The 19,870-nt window shown below is 56.1% G+C and overlaps 2 protein-coding genes across 8 annotated transcripts in view; one reads left to right on the forward strand and one right to left on the reverse strand.

Annotated features, from left to right (window-relative positions):
- Positions 1-973: 973 nt before the first annotated feature.
- Positions 974-5,700, forward strand: MYOG (myogenin). The gene is made up of 3 exons (XM_005492447.2): positions 974-1,513; positions 4,281-4,362; positions 5,119-5,700. Exons 1-3 carry the CDS (start codon positions 974-976, stop codon positions 5,238-5,240), a joined length of 744 nt encoding a protein of 247 aa, XP_005492504.2. The 3' UTR covers positions 5,241-5,700.
- A 264-nt stretch (positions 5,701-5,964) lies between these two features.
- PPFIA4 (PTPRF interacting protein alpha 4) overlaps positions 5,965-19,870 on the reverse strand; it is a 62,010-nt gene continuing 48,104 nt past the window's right edge. For 3 of the 7 annotated variants that reach the window (XM_074528219.1, XM_074528223.1, XM_074528218.1), the window contains 16 exons: positions 19,308-19,548; positions 19,080-19,115; positions 18,358-18,491; positions 18,055-18,212; positions 17,344-17,437; positions 17,045-17,126; positions 16,072-16,272; positions 13,812-13,874; positions 12,385-12,411; positions 11,336-11,511; positions 10,528-10,625; positions 9,745-9,920; positions 9,452-9,520; positions 8,687-8,864; positions 7,502-7,589; positions 5,965-7,092 (listed from right to left, as the gene is read on the reverse strand). In XM_074528219.1, coding sequence (XP_074384320.1) covers positions 7,531-7,589; positions 8,687-8,864; positions 9,452-9,520; positions 9,745-9,920; positions 10,528-10,625; positions 11,336-11,511; positions 12,385-12,411; positions 13,812-13,874; positions 16,072-16,272; positions 17,045-17,126; positions 17,344-17,437; positions 18,055-18,212; positions 18,358-18,491; positions 19,080-19,115; positions 19,308-19,548 — 1,792 coding nt within the window. In that variant the 3' untranslated portion in view covers positions 5,965-7,092; positions 7,502-7,530. The remainder of the gene's footprint in view (positions 7,093-7,501; positions 7,590-8,686; positions 8,865-9,451; positions 9,521-9,744; positions 9,921-10,527; positions 10,626-11,335; positions 11,512-12,384; positions 12,412-13,811; positions 13,875-16,071; positions 16,273-17,044; positions 17,127-17,343; positions 17,438-18,054; positions 18,213-18,357; positions 18,492-19,079; positions 19,116-19,307; positions 19,549-19,870) is intronic. The other 4 variants (XM_074528224.1, XM_074528221.1, XM_074528220.1 and 1 more) reach the window with 3 other exon arrangements.

Here is a 19,870-nt window from a genome sequence, read left to right on the forward strand (position 1 = left end):
TGCTGGGTGAGCCTCAGTTTCCCTATCAGGAATGTGTAAGCAATGTGTCCTCTCTGGGAGAGGCGTGCATCAGGATGGCATTTGGGGCTTTGGTTCTCCACAGGTACAGAGGCCAGCACAGGAGAGCAGGTGGGATGAGGCAGTGCCAGCTGGGAGAGGGCTGAGCCCAGTCTGGCTCCGCTGGAACCTGGAGACACGTGGGAGAAGGTGTCCTTTGGGTTTGGTGCATGGGACTAGCCACGAATGTGGGTTTTGTGACACAAATGTGAAAAGGGACTTGACTGGGCACCCAAGGCAGAGGAAAGGTTGAGCTTTGGCTCTGTCCTGCCTGCTCCTGCCTGCTTCTTTCCTGTGGGACAGGCAGCAGGCACAGCTGCTGGACAGGACTGGTGAGCACGGAGAGGGATGAGCACAGAGATGGGACTGGAGCCCGGGGTGCTCCCTCCATTGGGATATCCCCCCGGGGCTGGATTCCAGGGAGTGGGATCAGTGTAACATGGACCGGCAGGATGGGACCGTGGGGAATATGGGGCAGAGCAGGATCGGGAGGTGGGAAGGGCTGCGAAGGGGACGATGCTGTGCTGGTGTCGGGTCCCACCGCAGGGAAGGCACAGATTTGGGATACCGCGGGATCCAGGGGGGCAGCGAGGAGGGATGGGGGTGCCCCGGTCAGGCAGAGCGGCCACGAGGCCACCACGGCCGCCCCAGCCCGGCCGTAACTGAAGGCACCAGATGAGGCAGGAATGCCAGGGGGGAGCTGGCACCTCGAGGCTCACACAAAGCCCTTGTTCGGGTCCAGCCGAGCCGTGCCAGCTCCCAGCCCCGCCGGGCCAGGCACTGTAATCCCCGTGGGGAGAGCACATAGAATCAGACAGACAAGTTTTGATGTGAGGCAGCAGCTTAGGGTGGGCTCAGGTTTCCTTTGGGTTTTCTATATTTATCTCCGTGATTTAATGCCAGAGCCGGGGTTTAAATGGCACCAAGCAGTTGGCGCGGGGAGAGGGAGCAGCCGCCGCCGAGCCGCGCACACGTCCCCGAGCCGCCCATGGAGCTCTTCGAGACCAACCCGTATTTCTTCCCGGAGCAGAGGTTTTACGATGGCGAAAACTTCCTGGGCTCCCGCTTGCAGGCCTTGGAGCCCGCGGCGTTCCCCGAGCGCGCCGAGGCCGCGCTGTGCGCCGAGGGCAGGGCGGCTCTGCAGGACAAGGAGGCGCTGATCGAGCACTGTCCCGGGCAGTGCCTGCCCTGGGCCTGCAAGGTGTGCAAGAGGAAATCCGTGTCCATGGACCGGCGCCGCGCCGCCACGCTGCGGGAGAAGCGGCGCCTCAAGAAGGTGAACGAGGCGTTCGAGGCGCTGAAGCGCAGCACGCTACTGAACCCCAACCAGCGGCTGCCCAAGGTGGAGATCCTGCGCAGCGCCATCCAGTACATCGAGCGGCTGCAGAGCCTGCTCAGCTCCCTCAACCAGCAGGAGCGGGACCAGCGGGAGCTGCGCTACCGGGCCCAGCCCGCCGTGAGTGCCCCAGGGAGGGGAGGGGGTGCCCCGTGGGGTGACGAGCGCGGGGTGACGCTCCATGGGCGTGAGGCCATCTCGGGGTACACTCCATGGGCGTGAGGCTATCCCGGGGGATGCTCCATGGGAGAAGGGCTATATGGGACTGATGCTCTGTGGGGACAATGCCCTGTGAAGGTGACTTTCTATGGGGTGATGCTCTATGGGATGATGCTCTATAGGAGGGTGTCATTTAGGGGTGATGCTCTATGGGGTGATGCCTGATGTGGGGTCATTTTGGAGTGCCATTCTATGGCAGAGATGCTCTAAGGGGACAATGCCCACTGGAGGTTATGCCACTCTATGGGGTTGATGCCATATGAGAATGAGGTTCTATGGAGGTGATATCGTTTCGGGGTGTCCATCCTACATGGGTGATGCTTTAAAGGGTTGATGCCATTTCAGGGTTAAGGCCTAGGGGGTGATGCCATGGGGTGATTCTCCATGGGGACATGACTCTATGGGGTGGTGCCCTGTGGGGGTAACCCCAAGCAGAAGCTCTGGGCACTGGGTGCTGCTGGTGGGGAACAGGACCCCAGCTCTGGGGTGGGGCAGGCACTGCCACCTTGGGACATTGGTGGAGGTGTGTCCTGCATGGGGGCACAGGGACAATGACCCAACCCTGCCGAGTGCTCACATCCCTGCGGGAAAGGGGACACTGCCCCTCTGTCCCTGGAATGGCTTCACTGGGGCCGTGCATGTGAGTGACACGTGGGCCTGGGCTGGGGAGGGCTGGGAATGGTGAAAGTGAAGGAAACAACATAGAGCTAAACTAAATGAAAATATAACATAACAATTAATTATATTAAATACTAAATGCAAAAAGATAAATACAAATATGAAATATAAAAAATATAAAGCATAAAATATAAAATAAAATTAACCCTCTCTGTTCACACCCAGGCAGAGGAAGGGATGAGAGGGATGGCACAGGGACAGCTCTGGTTTCTAGGGCCAAAGGGGCCCATTATGGGCACTGGCTGAGGCCACTCAGTATTTGTGTCCTGTCACCATCCCCAGAGAGCCAGGACCTGTCACTCCACAAAAGTTTAGCCATTTAACCAAGTTTTTGAGAGGTATTTTCACCTGCCCCCTGATTCCTGTGGATGGCTGGCTATGTGCTTCCCTTCTGCCCTGAGGTTTGGATCTGCAAATGCACAGAATGCTGAGACGACAGCTCCAGGTCTAGGGAGAGGTGGAATGGATAGATGTAGGGCTGTGTATTGGTATAGGCATTGATGATATGGGTTCTATAGATCCAGAGATCATATAGACAAATTAGAGATTAAATTGATATGGATATGATAGCTATAGAGAAAGATACAAATTATAGAAATAGATTATATATAGATAATATAGACAGTGATAAAGATTATATAGATTATCTATAGATATTTATATATAAATGACATACAGGTATATCTATAGATACAGATTATGGAGATAGAGATGATGTAGATATGGATGATCTAGATACAAAAGTAGGTAATGTAGATATGGATATAAATACAACACATAGATATATGGAGATATATATATATAGAGAGAGATCCATATAGATATAGATGCAGATCGATACAAATACAGATATATATATAGCTATAGATACAGACATAGATAGATACAGATACAGATATAGATACAGATACAGAAATGGAAGGACTTTATCAGAGGCCCAGAAGAGGGAATCCCACATCTCCTTCCAGACTAAGGGATTTAAGGGCCAAACCAGTAGGTATCCAGGTAGTCCAATTTAATGCTGAATAAAGGAATGAAAAAGTATTTAGGCTCCATCCTAAATATTTGTGGGACTTCCCAGTATCCACTTTAATGCCAGAATACACTTGGATACCAGAATCTAATGTCCACTTCCTAGAATCCACTTAGATTTGCAAATGTGCCCAAAACTGTGCTGAGCTGTCCCTTTGTCACTTCTGTTCTGAGCTGCTCCTTCTCCCAGTTGCAGCCAGGGGTTCACATATTTATGCAAAAGCCAATATTTTGGACAAAAAAAGATCGTACCTAGAAGAATTTCCTGCTTTAATGGGAAATAAATCCAAGTATTAATTAATTGTCCTGTGTTGCCATGAGCTTGTACAGCCAAAGTGCCATTCTAGTCTGCTACAAAGAGTTGGGTCTATGGGCTTGCTCATATAAATCACTTTTGGGGTTTTACCTGAGCTGACACCCATTCGCAGACAAAGACACACCCAAAAAAAGTGAATTCTGAGCTGTGCTGAATAATGCTCTAATTTTTCATGCTGTCAGCTCTTTTCTCCAAAACCACTCAGCCCCAAATCCACAAATCAAACTGCCAAAAGCTTTTCCCAATCCCCCCCTCAGGATGGCCTGAGGGTATCCAGCCCATGTGTCATTTTTTACAAGCCTGATTAGGTGATTCTCAGTAAAAAGGTGTTTTGCCCAAGGACATTTGTTCATCTCCAGCTCTTTTTCATAATCAGTGGGGAAAGAAACACCTTTTTACATGCAGTGAGCAGGGAGCCCCATTTCTCTGTGGCCAGTGTCCCAAAACAAGGAGGTTTTTCCAGCCTTTATGGTTAAGGAAGCACCTCGCCCTGATGAGTCCTAGGGACCCTGAGTGCTGTTGGCTCCTGCACGTGGGGAGGGACCTGCCCCCGCTGTGGGATGGGCCCCGGGTGTTGTTGGGGATGCAGGTGGGGTTTGCCGTGCCCGAGGAGGTGACACCGCTTGCTCTGGGCTCCTGCAGGCAGCCAGCGACTGCGGGTCGGGCAGCTCCTCCTGCAGCCCCGAGTGGAGCAGCCAGCTGGAGTTCAGCACCAACCCTGCAGGTAACGCCTCCTCCCACCCTGGGCATCCCACGGCCTCGCTGGGCTCTGCAGGGACTGGGAGGGAACCTTGCCCTTCTCTCCCCGTCCCACTGCTGCAGAGTGCTGAGCTCAGAAATCCTACAGAACCTCCTTGGCTCAATTCTCAGCAATTCAGGGCTCTCTGAGCCCTGATTTCCCCAAAACACCAACCCCTGGGAGCTGCAGCAGCCTGGGGCCCTGGTGCCTTCATCCCCAGCGAGGCTTTTATCTGTTGCCATCCCTTAGCTTGGCATGCTTGGCTGGGCATCACTGGGCATGGCTGGGCATAGCTGAGCGTGGTTGGCCAGCACTGCCCCAGCCCCCCTTCCCCCCCTACACCCCCTCGGCAGCTGCTGATCTTTTTTTCCATGCTTGCCATTATCCCCGCCCCTGCCAAATCCACCTGTTATTTTCCCCAGAAGGCAGAAACTTAAATCTCATTTTCCAGTGGAGATTAAAACCTATAAAGGATCCAAAAGTCCCACTCCCTGTTGCTCTCTAATCCTTCCCCAGGATGGGGGCTGGCAGCAGGTCTCTAGGTCCCTCTGGCCATGTGGAGGATCATGGGTCATAGAATCATAGAAAAGAATTAACAAATTGTTATGGATGCAAAAGATCATCAAGTCCCACCCTCAGCCATGTTCACCACTAACCCACATCCCCTTGAGCAGAACCAGGAGCCATCTCAAGCACACAGTCCCCATTCCCAGCAGTGTCCTCACCCCTCTGTCTCCCCAGATCACCTCCTGGCTGACGAGGCAGCTGAGGAGCGCAATCTGCACTCGCTGTCCTCTATCGTGGAGAGCATTGCTGTGGAGGACGTGGCTGTGACGTTCCCGGAGGAGCGGGGTCAGAACTGAGCTGGTGCAAACCCCAGCGGCTCCTTGAAATGGTAACAGGGTGGGAATAAGATGGAGATCACATCCACCCCTCCGGCTGTGGGCTGCAGGGCTGACACCCCTCGGCTCCCTCCCCACTCCTCGGAGCGCTCCTGCCGGGCTGCAAGGACAACAGGCAGGGGTAGGGTGGTCCTGGAGGGGCTTCCCAGGGCCAGGCCCTGCTCCACTGCCCAGCCAGGCATGGGCCGGTTTAGGGCCAATGTGTGCTGGGGTCACTTTGCTGAGTTTTCCAGATGCTCCTTGACCAAGGTCTCTGTCCAGCCGCTGTCTGGTGGTGCTGACCCAGAGCCCACCTGTCTTTTCTACTGAACGCTGTGTGCAGTTGCCATTTAGGGTTTTTTAATTATTATTTTTGCTAACTTATTTGGATTCTTTTTTAAATAAAGGCATTCTTGTTTGGACAGCTCGGGGCTTCCTTTACTGTTGTCCTGCCCTGTGTAGGTCTCCTCAGTTCCACAATCCCCAAATCCACGTTGGACATTTTCGTATCAGTAAATCCAGCTGGATCTCAGCACATTCACTCAGTTGGGAAGTGGATATGCCACACTTCAGTTAGCCCTACACTGACCAGTGATTTCACTGGTGTTTAACTGGAGTTCAGCCTAGCACCCCAAAGATCTTGAGGGAGCTAGAGATTAATGTTTTTTTGAATTTGGGCTCTACAAAGGAGGCTCAAAGCCAGCAGTGTTTTAAAATCCTGTTTATTGGAACACACATACATCCTTTCCTGACCCGATCCAGGGTTTGGAGTCCATGCAGTACCAGTAATATGACAAAAGAAATAGGGCATCAATATAAAGGGCTCACTGACTCTTCAAATTAAAAAAATATTTAGTACTGTATTAGGCAAATGATACACCGAAAAGACGCTGTGACTGTAGAGTCTCTCAGATATTGCACTTCCAGACAGCACATGATAAGTATAAGGTCATTCCAGCCATCAATAAATATCACATCAGAAATAGGGGCCACACAAGGCAAACGTGGCATGAGGAGACAAAGAGATCCTACCCTATGGAAGAAATGGGAAGAGTTAAGAGCCTCCTGGATTGACCCCTGCCAGGAGGCAGGAGGGGAGAGCATCTCCTCTGCACCCAGAGGGGAGGGATGGGCTCATCCTGGGGGTGTAGGGGGCTCCTGTTGTCTCCCTGGGCACCCAAGGAGGGTCCCCTCTCCTGTGGGTGCCAGACACTGTCCCCATGAGCCGTGTGGGGCGGGCCCAGGCACAGCCCCCCCAACAGGGCACCTGACAGCACCAGAATCAGCACCTTGCCCACCCAGCCCTGGGCAGACACCGCCCTCCTCGCCTCACGCTGGGCCCCCTTCATCCCACCCAGCACCAGCCCTGGCACTGCCCTGGCCCCCCAAGGGCAGCTCCTTGCCCAGCCACCCTGGAGGGAGGATTTTCACGAGCCTGAATCTTCCTTGGCTTCAAGTCCTGTGGGCAGCAGCATCCCCGATGCCCAGGGCTCGAGTGAGTGCAGCCCGTGGCAGATTGGCAAAATGAACCAGGCAGGAGAGAGGTTTCCAAACACTGCAGACACTTTGGGGGTGTCTGTGCTGCTCCCCAGATTGCACCGTGCCAGGACAGCATCCGGAGCACACCCATGGCCCAGCCAGCACAGGAGAAGTGGGGGACAGGCCACGGTGGGAGCCACGGGAGCCGGGGGAAGCAGGGGGTGCATGAGCAGGAGGGACAGAAGTTGTCAGTCCACAGCAGTGACAGTCTGTGGGTCAGGGCTGAGGAACAGGCACAGGCTGGGCTCTTGTCCTGGAAGGCAGCCAGCACGTGGCGTACAGACATGGGGATTTGCTGAGGAGCAAAGTGGGAAAGGCCCCGTGAGGACGCTGGCTCAGCTCCACCCGTGCACCCACCAACCAACAAACCCAGATGGAATCAGCACTGGATCTTCCTAGCACAGGGCAACCACGGCCCAGGGCACAGCAGGAGCCTCCCTGAAGTGCTTGACTATCCTTCCCTCACCCAACTGGGAATGGCATCTGGGGTCCCCAGAGGAGCCGTCTGTCCAAAAGTGGACAAACCGCACGTGGTGGGACACTGAACACCCCTCCTGCATCATCCCTGTGAGCCTGGGGCAGCAGCAGCTCCCCCACCACTGAGCTCTCCCTGGTCCTCCATGGCCAAACCCTGGTGAGGGCAGCCCCCTCCGTGCCTGGGTGCTGCCGGGGCTCCTGCTCTGCCCTTGGTCCCCAGCACTCACCTAGGGCTTGGCTCCCATCTCGCTGACCCTCAGCACGAGTACGTCCGGACCGTGGAGGTCTCCAGCCTTGGGGACCCGGAGGCACTGACTGGAAGGGAACCAAAAAGCAAAGCGATTAGTGACTACTCCAATTAGCCCCCAACATCCCCATATCCTGTGTTTATTGAGCAGCGACTGTGCACCGCAGCCACGTGAAGATGAGGGTCAGAGGAAGAGCCACGTTTGGCTCTTGATGCTCCTGAGGCTCCAGGACATTTGGGAAATTGCACTTGCCATTCCTGCCCCTGGGCAGTGAGCACCCTGCTCCCTGTCTGGGTGGGATTCTGTCCCAGGTTTCACTGTCTTCAGCCAGAGGGGAACTGAAATTTCCAGGGATGGGGTGGAAAAGGTCAAACAGAAGCTTGACCCAAACTGCTGGATGGAAAGCTGGGACCTCTGAGCCAAACTGGAGGCAGGAGAAAAGCTGAATCTGGGGTTTGGAGTTGGAAGGTAAGTACACAGCTTTTTAATTCTCATTCCCATCCTCATTTCTGAGTCTGATGAAGCCAGCTTTGCTCCAGTGGGGAGCAGCTGCTACCTTGGGATAGTGGGACCAGGGTGCCTGGTCCAGGGGACAAATTGTAGTGACCTGGCTGGAGCTTCTGCCTACCTATGGCTTTGGAAGGTACCAAGACACCTTGAAGAAAGGAGTTGTCTGTTGGGGGCAGATCCTGGGACATAAAACAGGGCAGGCAGGGGAGAGCTCAGGCAAATGGAGCCAGTTAATACATCCCTTTTGGGGGTGGTTCCCAAAACCAGAATGGAGAAAACTGGCCCAGACTGGACTCCTGCATCCTGGCAGCCCCTGGGTGACATATCCCACTATATGCCACAATCCTGGCCCCTAACTGGCTCTTGTAGTTCATAACCAAGAACTCACACATAGGTCTGAAGTGATCCTTTCAGAAAAACATTGCCAGCAGGCCACTGCTCCAGGATCATATGGATTGAGCATCTTGGTTGACCAGCAAGTCACTCCCTCTCTCCCTCTCCCTCTCCCTCTCCCTCTCCCTCTCCCTCCTCCTCCTCCTCCTCCTTCTCCTCCTCCCCCCATCCCTTTCCTTTCCTGGTGGCACATCCTTCCCCACATTCCCTAAGGCTCTGAGCAGGGGTGGGAGAGGGCCCCCTGGAGAAGGGCTGACCCACCTTCCGGGGGCATTTTCTTGGCGGGAGCAGCCGGAGGGGGCAGTGGCACGAGGCTGGTGACACGGAAGCCGGCGGGGAGGGTCTCGGCAGAGCCGCTCAGGAGGTTGATGCTGTGCACGTCCCGTGGGCGGAAGCGCTTGCGCCAGGACGGCGTCCGACGGAAGGTTTTGTCATCGCCCTGCAGGGAACAGCGGTGACAGGCCGGGGTCAGTGCCAGCAGCACCTCCTGGCCCTGGGAGCTAACAAGGGTAGGCCTGTCCTTGGTGACCAGCTCTAGAAAAGTGTGGGATTAAAGGACATAGGACATCTTGCTGGGATCCCATGGCATTGGCTTTATCCTTTCCAGCTCATCTGTCTCTTCTCTACAGCAGTCTGCAGAGAAGGGATAGATCATTTTTGCAGCCTGCCTGCAAAGATGCCTTGGAGACATTAACACAAAAGTCCCAGTAAAGACTCCAGGGGATGCTGGACTTATGGCAGAGGAGCTCCAGCTCTCAGAGCTCTTCCTCTGGACTTGCCCCAGCAGCTCCATGTCCTTCTGATATTGGAGCCTACAGCTGGGGCAGCTCTGCAGGTGGGGTCTCACCTCAGCAGGGCCCAGGGGTGGAATCCCCCCTTGCCCTGCTGCCTCCACTGGGGATCAGCCCAGCACAGAGGGGTTCTGGGCTGCCAGAGCACATGGCAGGGGCACACTGAGCTTCTCATCCACCAACACCCCCAAGTCCTTCCCCAGCCACACAGGACATGGAGAGGTTTGGCACTCACATCATCCAGCCTCCGGTCCGTGCCCAAGGCGAGCAGGTTGTTGAACTCCCTCTCCAGCACTTGTCGAGCCTGCAATTAACCAAAAAATTATGATCCCCCATCAATGGGGAATGTGCTTCCAGCCCAAACTTCCATTCTAGGAAAGCCTGAGTGTGACAGAAAGAGCCCCCATGCCATAGGAGAGCTCTGCTTTAAAAGGCAGAGCTGGGTTGGTGACACAGGTGTGGTCACACCACAGCCATGTCCCACACTGGCCACTCTTCTCCAAAATCCCCCAAGGATGCTGCTCCTACCTGGGTGTTCTGAGTGGGGATCTGCAGCACAAGGGCCAGGCTGTTGTGGTCAAAGTTTTCATCGAGGGCCAGCAGGGCCCCGTGCACACCACTCTCCACCAGGTTGTTCCCATACTCGCGCAGCCCGATGGACTGGATCCAGTGAATCACCTGGTCATTGGTCCACACCAACACATCTGCAGGACAGCAAGGGCACGGCTCAGGGCCACCTCACAACACACTCGTGGCTCTGAGGAGCTCTGGGGATGTCCTGAGGCCCTTTCTCTTTGCTCCAGGATGATCCTGGGACTCTCCTTCCCAAGCCAGCAGCAAAAACGGGAGCTCAAGTGCCAAAACCAGCTCAGTTCAATTTACCAAGCTCAAAGCTGAAATAACAGGCAGAAAACAACTGTGAAAATTAATCCTAAGAACCCATGGCTGCTGATGTAATTAGGGGCATTATCAATAATGAGATGTAATCCAAGCAGCAGCCAGATGCACAGGGAATCTCACAACAGTGACAAGAAAGGGGAGGCTGAGCAAGCTGGGGATATCCTGAGTAGTGAAATGGGCAGAGAAGATCATGGGATGCTCAGGCTGCATCTTTGTTTCCCCCTTCTCCCTCCTCATGCCTGCCTGGGGCCAGCTGATAAAGGCCCTTGGAGCAGCAGGAAGGTGCCTCGGGAGAACAGCACTCGGGGCTCAGAAATAATGGGTTAAAAATAAGAGATAGAAGAGAGACCAGCCCTGGATATCTCCTGGGAGGTTTCTGTCCTGCTCTGGAGCTGGACAGGGGGTGCTGACCTTTGATTTCATGCTGGGTCTCCTCTCGCCTCCTCTCGAGCTCTTTGCGGTCGTAGTTGAGCCTCTTGAGGCACATGATGCCGTACTGGAGGCTGGTGCTGAAACACACGAGGGGACACGAGGGACACAAGGGGTCACCCAGCCCTCCAGGACACCTGGCTGGGAGGGATCTGGCTAGGAACCCCCCTCTCTGTGTGCTCCCACGTGCCCAAAGAATGCTTCAGGCCAGGGATGGGTCAGGACAGACAGAACCCAAAGCTGGACAATGGAGAATGTCCCTCCCTTCCATGGCAATTCCCCACTCCATCAGTTTAAGCCCGTCCCAGCTGCCTGAGAGCAGATCCAAACAATGCTCACACGTGGTTGCTGGAGAGGGAAGGGGGAACCAGCCCATGGGGGCTGCACCAGGCTGAAGGGAGGCTGGAAGTGACCCTGGCAGGCCCATGGGTCAGGGTGGGCAGTGGAACCCCATGGCAGGGTTGAATCCTGGTGCTGGAGCCATGGCTTGGATGGCACAAGCTTTCTCCCACTGGGCTGCTGGCAGACAGCAGTGGAGCACCAGGTGGGATGAACCTGAAGTTTTGTCCATGGTTTGCTTCACAGCCAGGGGAAGGCCTGGTCCCCTGCAATTCTACAGCAGGGAGTGAGGTGAAGGAGAACTTCTGCCCCTAAGAGCTGCCCCAGCTAAGGGTGGTGAGTCCAGCCTGGAAGAGCCATCCAGGGCTGCCCAAGACAGGGGAGAATCACTCATATCCCCCTGTTCTCTGCTCCATGGGCACGCTGGGGAGCTCTGAGGGCCAGGACTCACCGGTGGAAGCTGTCCACCATCTTCAGGTGCACCCTCAGGTCCTTCTTGGTGAGGTGGTCCAGCATGCGCGCGTCCACCAGGCATTCCATGAAGTAGCTGCGGTACTGGGGCAGACCCAGGCTGGGCAGCCACTCGTTCCCAATCCACTCGTGGTTCATGTCCCCATAGGCCAAGGTCTGCACAGAAGCACATGGAGAAGCTGGGGAGAACCAGGGCTTGGTGGAGCTGCAGAATCCCAGATCAGTGAGAGCCCAGGAGGGTCACTGTCCTGAGCCAGGCCAGGAGTCAGCCCTGCGTGACACTGGAAGAGCTGGAGGGAACAGCCATGTTGGCCATGGACTGTGACCTACCCATGTCCCCCCAGGAGGCAAAGCACAGCCAGAAACAATGGCAAGGGATAACTGGACTTTATGAGCTGCCTCTAGAAAAAGCACACTCATTGAAAGACAAAACAACTGAGAAACAGGTTCCAGTACATTCCCTACTCATTTTTAAGAATCTCTAGTTTAATAATCTCTATTTTATGACTGCAAAACAAACAAAAAGAAATGTCAGTTTTGGGGAAAAAACCCACCCATTCATTTCTACTGCAAGCTGATTTGGAGTCCAAAAATGAGTTAAAATCCATCAGATGCAAAGTAAAACATTTGAGAGGGATAAAACCAGAGGAGATGGATCCAAGCAGGACTCTTTCCTCCCACCTTTTTGGCTCATAAAAATCATCTGTATGGACTTTGGGCTACAAAATAGGTGAAAAGCAAGTGTGCAGCTCGAATCCTGCCTGCATGCAGGGTGATCACACAGGTGGGGGCTCTTAACACAGGCTCTGGATCTCACAGAGGTCCCAGGAAAAGCCACTGCCTGGAGCAGAGAAGGGCCCAGGAGGACATCCTGTACCTGAGAGATGGCCCAGAGGAGCGGCCACAGGGTGTAGGTAAAGCCTCCAAGGCCTTGGTGAACATCAATGCCCCACACATCCCCTGGGATGTCCAGCTCCCCCCGACCACCCCATGCACCCCCCACAGACAGGAGTGACCCGGGGACCTCACCTGTGCCCAGCTGCCTTCCTCTGTGTCCTAAGAGTGACACACGCAGCATGACAACAGAAAGGACAGTGCAGTCAGTACCTGCTGGCCCTGCAGGGACAGGGCCTGCCACGCACACTGAGACCCCTCAGCACAGAGGGACACGGGGACAGGGCTCACTCTTATGCCTTGGGGACCTCAGCCTTGTCCCCAGGGTGATGGGGACACCCTGACTCTGCTGGGCCTGGTTCCCACCCCTTCTCTAACCAAGAATACAGGATGGAGAAGGGGAAGGGGAAGGGGAAGGAGAAGGAGAAGGAGGAGGAGGAGGAGGAGGAGGAGGAGGAGGAGGAGGAGGAGGAGGAGGAGGAGAAGGAGGAGGAGAAGGAGAAGGAGAAGGAGAAGGAGAAGGAGAAGGAGAAGGAGAAGGAGAAGGAGAAGGAGAAGGAGAAGGAGAAGGAGAAGGAGAAGGAGAAGGAGAAGGAGAAGGAGAAGGAGAAGGAGAAGGAGAAGGAGAAAGAAGAGGAGATAGGATGAGGCTTGGGCTGGAGATGGCATTGAACCTGGGGCTTGTTCATCTTTCCTGGGAAACACAGAGAGTTCTTAGATTCCCCCAGGTCAGAGGGATGAAAGAAAATTAAGCTTCAGTACATCTGTCATGACCCACAGAGGGCTGCCCAAGACAATTTGCTGATTTTGTAGCAATTTCCTCCATTGCCAACTTATGCTGGTTTTCCCCAGAAAAGAGCTCACAAAATCTGCCAAGGGACAGTGGCACATCCCTGCTACTCAACAAAAGCTTCAAGAAAATGCCTATTTCAGAGAACCCCAAACTTTTCTGGATTGGAAGGGCTCCTCCTATCCCACTCCTGCCATGGGCAGGGACACCTTCCACTATCCCAAGGTGTGCCAGCCTGGCCCTGGACACACAATTCCCACCCAAGTCTGAAATGCTGCCCTGCTCTGAGACACAGGGGGTGATCAGGCTGCAGGGAAGGGAGTGTGGCTCCATCTCTCCAAAGGAGCCAGAGCTTTTGGGAGCATGGACACATCTGTGCAAGGGACCCCAGGATGTCAGCCAGTGGCAGGGACACATGGTGGGGACAATATTTGGGTATGCTGGGGTCACTGGGGGATTAGACCATGACTTGGGTGCAGAAAGGCTCGGGGATCTCATGTGTCTTGAGATCACGCCTGGGTTTTGTCTTTAACTCCCAAACAGCCAGGTTGCTCCAGAAACCCAGTGATGTCCACAAGGGAAAAAATCTGATGGGGTTTTAGAAACTGCTGGGACATAAAAGGTTGAAAGAGGGTTTCTAAAGAGCTGCAGGGTGCTGTCCAAGAGCTGACACGTGAGGGAGTCCCTTCCCTCTGGGTTAACACACCTGGAGCTGTTTGGACCCTGACACCCCGGGGGCTTCCCCCAGCACCCTGGGGCTGCCCAGCCTCACCGTCTTGGTGGAAGTTGCCATGTTCTCCATCTCCTCATGGGTCACCCAGACATTGCCAGAGGACTGCATGGAAGAGAGCAGAGGGGTCAGGGCAAACCACCACAGAAACATGGCCTCAGTTCACAACCACCATGGAGTCATGGAATTATTAAGGCTAAAATATCATCAAGTCCAACCCCCAAGCCAGCACCACCACCGTGTTCAGCACTAAACCATGTCCTCACATGCCACATCCACTCATTTTTGAACACTTCCGGGGATGGTGACCCCACCACTGCCCTGGGCAGTTGTGCCAGGGCCTGATCAGCCCTTCAGGGGAGAGATTTTCCCCAGTATCCAACCTGAACCTCCCCTGGCACAGCCTGAGGCTGTTCCCTCTCCTCCTGTCCCTGATCCCTGGGAGCAGACCCCAACTCCCCCCGGCTGTCCCCTCCTGTCAGGAGCTGTGCAGAGCCACAAGGTCCCCCCTGAGCCTCCTTTGCTCCAGGCTGAGCCCCTTCCCAGCTCCCTCAGCTGCTCCTGGTGCGGCAGCCCCTTCCCCAGCTCTGTTCCCTTCCCTGGACACGCTCCAGCCCCTCCAGGTCTCTGTTGTCATCAAGTACCCAGAAGTCCCCCAGGATTCCAGGTGTGACCCCAGCAGTGCCAGCACAGGGGCAGGGACTGCCCTGGGCCTGCTGCCCTTGGCCTTTCTGCCCAGCTGAGCACACCTGGGCTCATGTCCAGCCTCTGTCAGCACCAGCTGTGCTGGAACCAAGCCTGGCTCAGGCTGGTGGAGGATCAGACCACCATGTGCTATGTCCTGGGGACACCCCACATCCTTACAGCTCAATCTGGTGACACCCCAATGCCCAAGGGAACCCTGGGCTGTCCATGCAGACACAGAGAGCAGACCAAGGACCTTCATTCATCTCCCTTTCCCTTTCTTTCAGTGTGATGCTCAGGGAGCCTGCAGGCCTATCCCCATCAGTTGTGACCCCAGACACAGCCATCTGGGGGGGACATAGCAGCTTTCCTTCTGCCAGCTGCAAGCCTACAGATGTGTCTTGGCATTACTTGGCCATCATTAACCCCTCAAGGCCTTTGGGCACCAGCAAAAGACAAAATCCCTCCATTCTACCAAAGGCAGGGAGCTGCAGTTGCTCTGAGTTGCCCCAGGAATTTCAGATGGAAAAGTCTTGTGTTGAAATGATTGGGAAAGAGGCTTGTGCAACCAAGCTGGCCCTGAACATCAGGAATGTTTGGATTTCTGCTCTTTGGATGGAGTTTTAGCCTCTCCAGGGCAGCCAGGCCTTGAGTTCTGCTCTTTGCAGGATTGGCCTCCTGCTGAGAACCCCATGTGAGTGGCAGGAGCCTTGAAACTGGAAAGAGCTTCATGCTTCCAGCTGGGAATCCCCATTTGTGCTGGGGGATGAGCGTCCAGTGGTTTGACCAGTCCACGAGGGGACATCACCCCTCCATGGCCATGTTTGCCACAGTGGTCCCAAGGGAAAGGAGGGCAAGTGTGCTGTTACATTTTAGTTAAATGGCTTGCCCTGCCTCACCCCTTGAAAATGTAGGGTTTATTCCAAGCCTGTGATCCTCCCCTGAAGTGTCATGGATCCGTAATTCCATTGGCCCAAGGCTTATTCCGTGCCCACTTTGAATCTCCCTGTTAAGCCGTGGGAGGCAGACCAGGCTCTCTCTGGGCCCTTTTCCCCTCCCTCCCTCTTCCCCCCTTCTCCCTCAAAACCATGCTGCTCCCAGGGGTGGGACCCCCAACAAACCCTCACCTAATCAGCACCCTCAGAAGCCCTGTGGAGTCTCCTTGCCTGCTACCAGAGAACACACACAGCTTAGGGGGGCCCAGGGACCCACAAACAAACAGCAACAGGCCAGGAGGGCAGGGAGGGCGGGGAGCACTCACTGTGTGGCCCATGGAGGTGTGAGTGAGCAGGGAGGGCAGGGAGCAGGCTGTGCAACCCATGGAGGGCAGGGATCTCGCTGTGCGGCCCAGGGAGGACAGGGTGAGCAGGGAGGGCAGGGAGCAGGCTGTGCGGCCCAGGGAGGGCAGGGAGGGCAGGGAGGGCAGGGAGCAGGCTGTGCGGCCCAGGGAGGGGAGACAGCACTCACCGTGTGGCCCATGGAGGGCAGGGTGAGCAGGGAGGGCAGGGAGCAGGCTGTGCGGCCCAGGGAGGGCAGGCAGCACTCACCGTGTGGCCCATGGAGGGCAGGGATCTCGTTGTGCAGCCCAAGGAGGGCAGGGAGGGCAGGCAGCACTCACCGTGCGGGACGTGGGCGGCGCCGAGGGGCTGGTCAGGGACACCATCTCCTGGATGGCCAGGCGCAGCTTGAGGCGGTGCAGGGCGTTGCTGATGCCGATCTCGCGCTGGATCTCGGTGTCCGACAGGGCCGACATGATGGCCCCGCTCTTGACGTTGGCCCGGCACGCGGCTACGTACCAGGCTGGCATCCCCACCCAGAGCTGGGGACAGGGACAGCGGTGACTGCCTGGCATTGCCACCCTGGCTCCCGTGGCCACCCTCTCTAGAGCCCAGATTCAAAGCTGAACGCCCATGTGGGGATTCTTGGCTTGGTTGTACCTTGCAGAGGTGGCCTGTGGGAGGCCCAGCATCCCTGTGCCTGATGGGCACAGCACAGGGAGAGAGCACCCACGGCGCTTTTCACAAAATCATTAAGGTTGGAAAAGCCCTCTAAGATCAGTTCCAACCATCCTCCCAGCCCTGGTACATTCACCACTTACCCATGTCCCAGGTGCCACATCCACACATCTTTCGAACACTTCCAGGGATGGCGACCCCACCATTGCCCTGGGCAGTTGTGACAGGGCCCAAACATCCGTTCACTGAGGACCTTTTTCCCAATATCCAACCTGAACCTCCCCTGGCACAGCCTGAGGCTGTTCCCTCTCCTCCTGTCCCTGTTCCTGGGAGCAGAGCCCGACCCCCCAGCTGTCCCCTCCTGTCAGGAGCTGTGCAGAGCCTCAAGGTCCCCCCTGAGCCTCCTTTGCTCCAGGCTGAGCCTCCTGCTCCCTCAGTCACTCCTCTTCAAACTTATGCTTAAACCCAAAGCTCTATTCAAACCACAATTCCACAGGCCCTGTGAGGGATGCAGGGATCTCCTCTGCTCTCCCAGGATTTGCAGGCCCCAGCTGTGCACATGGACCGAGCGTGGTGGGACATGGTGGCACACACAGACCTGTGGGGACAGCATGGGGACAGTCCATGGGCACGCACCTCCAGCCAGGACACAACAGTGGGGCCATCCCAGTGGGCAAAGGGCAATCCTTTCCTCCGAGCCTCCTCCAGGAGTTCATGCCTGGCAGGAACAGAAGCAGAAGAGTGATTTATGGGGGACTTGTGTGGAAGGGAGAGTTCTTTGAAGGGATCACGCCCCGAGCATCAGGAATACAAAGCTGTGAAGGAAGTAACAAAGCCCAAAGGAGGGTGAAGATGAGATTTCCCAGCAATTCCTAGTCCTGTCCCATGATTTCCCAGCAGATCAGATTTTTGTTGGGGTAGGGAAGTTTACTCACTTCTTCCGTAGGCGCCGATCCTTCTCAGCCTGAGCCCCCAGCTTGCCCAGTCCCAGGGGGTCCTGGATGCCCCCCTCCACATCAGTCAGCAGCACTGTTGGGCAAGCAAGACACCCTCAGGTCAGTGTGATGTCCCACAGGGCCAGTGTGGGCACTGTCACCACCCCTATGCCAGGGCAACACACAGTGACAGCACAGAAGGTGACAGTGTCCCTTTGGAACTCACCCCCATGGCCCCCCAGCACCCTGGGAAGCCCAAGCAGACCCCCTCCTTCCATCCCTCCTATTTCCAAATCCCAAAATCCCAAAATCACCAAACAGTCCCTTCTGGAAAGGACCCAGAAAGATCAGTGAGTCCCACAGTGCTCAACATGAAGTACTAAAGGATTTGGGAATGGAAAAACAGCTCCTAGTAAAGGCTCTGCAAAATCCATGGAGAGGGAAGTAGATCTGGGGACATCAAAGATGAGATACAGGGACAGGAGGTCACTGTCCACACCCCAGCTCTGACAGTGCATTAAGGTGACACTATGCTTAGGCCTGAAAGGCCAAGGAGAGAAAACACCAAGCTCCAACTTCCCTGAAGCTGCCATGGCCCCAACATCCCCACACCAGCAGGGGTGTCCCCGCCCCTCCCTGTCACCCCAATGGCAGACAGAGCCAGAGGGTGAGGAGGGCCTGGCACAGACAGGGACAGGGCTGCTCACAGACCCTGCCCCGTGGACCCTTCTCTGCTCAGCTGGTTAAAACGACCCTTCTCCTTCTTCCCAAACAGGCGCCCAATGGAGGATTTGATCCCCTTCCTCTTGGAGCCCTTGTGCAAGGAGTCCTGGCTGCTGCTGGGATTGCTAGCCTGGTCCTCCAGTGAGCTGGGGATGGAAGAGGGAGAGGAAGAGCAAAGCCTTTAGGTTATTCTTGAGCAGGGCACATGGCAAACCCCAGCCCACCCATCCCACATGTGCCCCAGGTGTATCCTCAAACCAAGGGAGATGCCAAGGTTTGGCATCCACATACCTCCTGCCATCCTCCTGACTCAGAGCAGGGTGGCCCAGCTTCTCCAGCCGCAGTGTCCTGGGTGAGGAGGGCGGGGATGTCTCACACTTGATGGTGGTTTTGTCCTCCCGGCTCTCGTCCCGAGCTGCGGGGGACTGAACAAGCGGAGAGGCCGTGAGGGTGGGAGGCCAGACCCCAGCTCCATCCTTGCCCTGCTGCCTGCCTCTCTCTTGCTCCGTGGAGGCTTGGCCAAAAGAGCCACCAGAGCCCTGCTGGGGCTTTGCCACGCTCCAGGAATGGCCTGAATGAGAGCTCTGGCAATGGTTCCAGATGCCCAAGCGGATGGGGAGGATGTGACAGTATGGCTGAGATCCTGGGAATGGGGGGTGAAAGGATGCAGCCCCATGGTCCAGGTCAGGGTGTGGGGACAGAAGCTGCTGGCCCTCATCAGAGGGCTCTGAGGAGCACAGATGGGAATGTCCCAAGGACACCCTGTTGCCAGAGGGGACACAATGTTTGAGGACCCAGTGGCTTTCTGAACCTCCCCACGTCCTGCCAGACCCCCCAGGCTGCCAGTGGGAACATGTCCAAGCACCTTTCGGGATCCCCATGATCCTCCTGCTGAATCCCTGGGGTCCCCAGCTCCATCCCGCGCCTGCTGCACCCTGACCTGGTGTGGACAAAGCCAGGAGCAGGCTGGAAAAAGGGCTTGGACAAAAACCAACGGGATGGGAGCCACTCACTAGCAGTTTCCTCCGGTGCTTCCTCAAGTCGCTGGGCTGATTGCAAGGGGGAAAGCGAGAGAGACACAGAAAGGGGGGCAGTTAATGGAGCACCCCCCCAAGAGCAGTCCCGGGGCCAGGCTGCCAGCCTGGAGACAGAAACACGGGCACCCCATCATCCCACACCCCCCCAGGCCCGTGTGGACACCGGGCATGGCTCCCACCTCACGGCCCCTCCCAGCTCCTCACCAACGTCATGATCCCCATGCGGTCCAGGTCCTGCGCCGCGCTGCGGGAGCTCAGTTTGGGCGTGGAGCGGCCACTGAGCGGGGGGGACGAGCTGGCCAGGGACAGGGCTGTCAGCGAGGTGGGGATGGAGGCCCTCTTGCACAGCTGGGTGAGGTTCAGGCCCTCCATGCTGCCACTCGTGACCCGCGTCTCCAGCTCCTCTGCACGGAGCTCCGTGGACTCCTTCTCCTCCTGGATCATCCTGGGAGAGCAGCAGCGCTCAGGGCTCCTGGCTCCCTGCCTTCCCAGGGACACAGGGCCTCTATCCTGGGGAAGTGCACCTTGGTCCTGTGCCTCAACCCCCAGGCTCCCAGAATGGCAACAAGATCCATCAGGATCCATAAAAACCTGAGCTGAGACACACCCTGATTCCTTTTAATATCCATGGAGGATATGAAATATGATTGTTTGAAATAATGACCCTCTGAGCCAGCACTGGTGCAGCTGAGAGACAGGGGGACTTGGCAGGAAGGACCAAGCCCTGTGGCTGGATGTCCTGGAGCCACTTCCCTGGCTGAAGACAC

Source organism: Zonotrichia albicollis, chromosome 28, assembly GCF_047830755.1.
Source record: "Zonotrichia albicollis isolate bZonAlb1 chromosome 28, bZonAlb1.hap1, whole genome shotgun sequence".
Taxonomy (NCBI): Eukaryota; Metazoa; Chordata; class Aves; order Passeriformes; family Passerellidae; genus Zonotrichia; species Zonotrichia albicollis.

What these genes read in the sequence shown, in the direction of transcription:
- MYOG (XM_005492447.2), top strand. Translation starts at nt 974, where the DNA reads ATGGCACCAAGCAGTTGGCGCGGGGAGAGGGAGCAGCCGCCGCCGAGC. An exon ending in GCTACCGGGCCCAGCCCGCC is followed by an intron (nt 1,514 to 4,280) that starts GTGAGTGCCCCA and finishes GGGCTCCTGCAG; the next exon opens with GCAGCCAGCGACTGCGGGTC. An exon ending in GTTCAGCACCAACCCTGCAG is followed by an intron (nt 4,363 to 5,118) that starts GTAACGCCTCCT and finishes CTGTCTCCCCAG; the next exon opens with ATCACCTCCTGGCTGACGAG.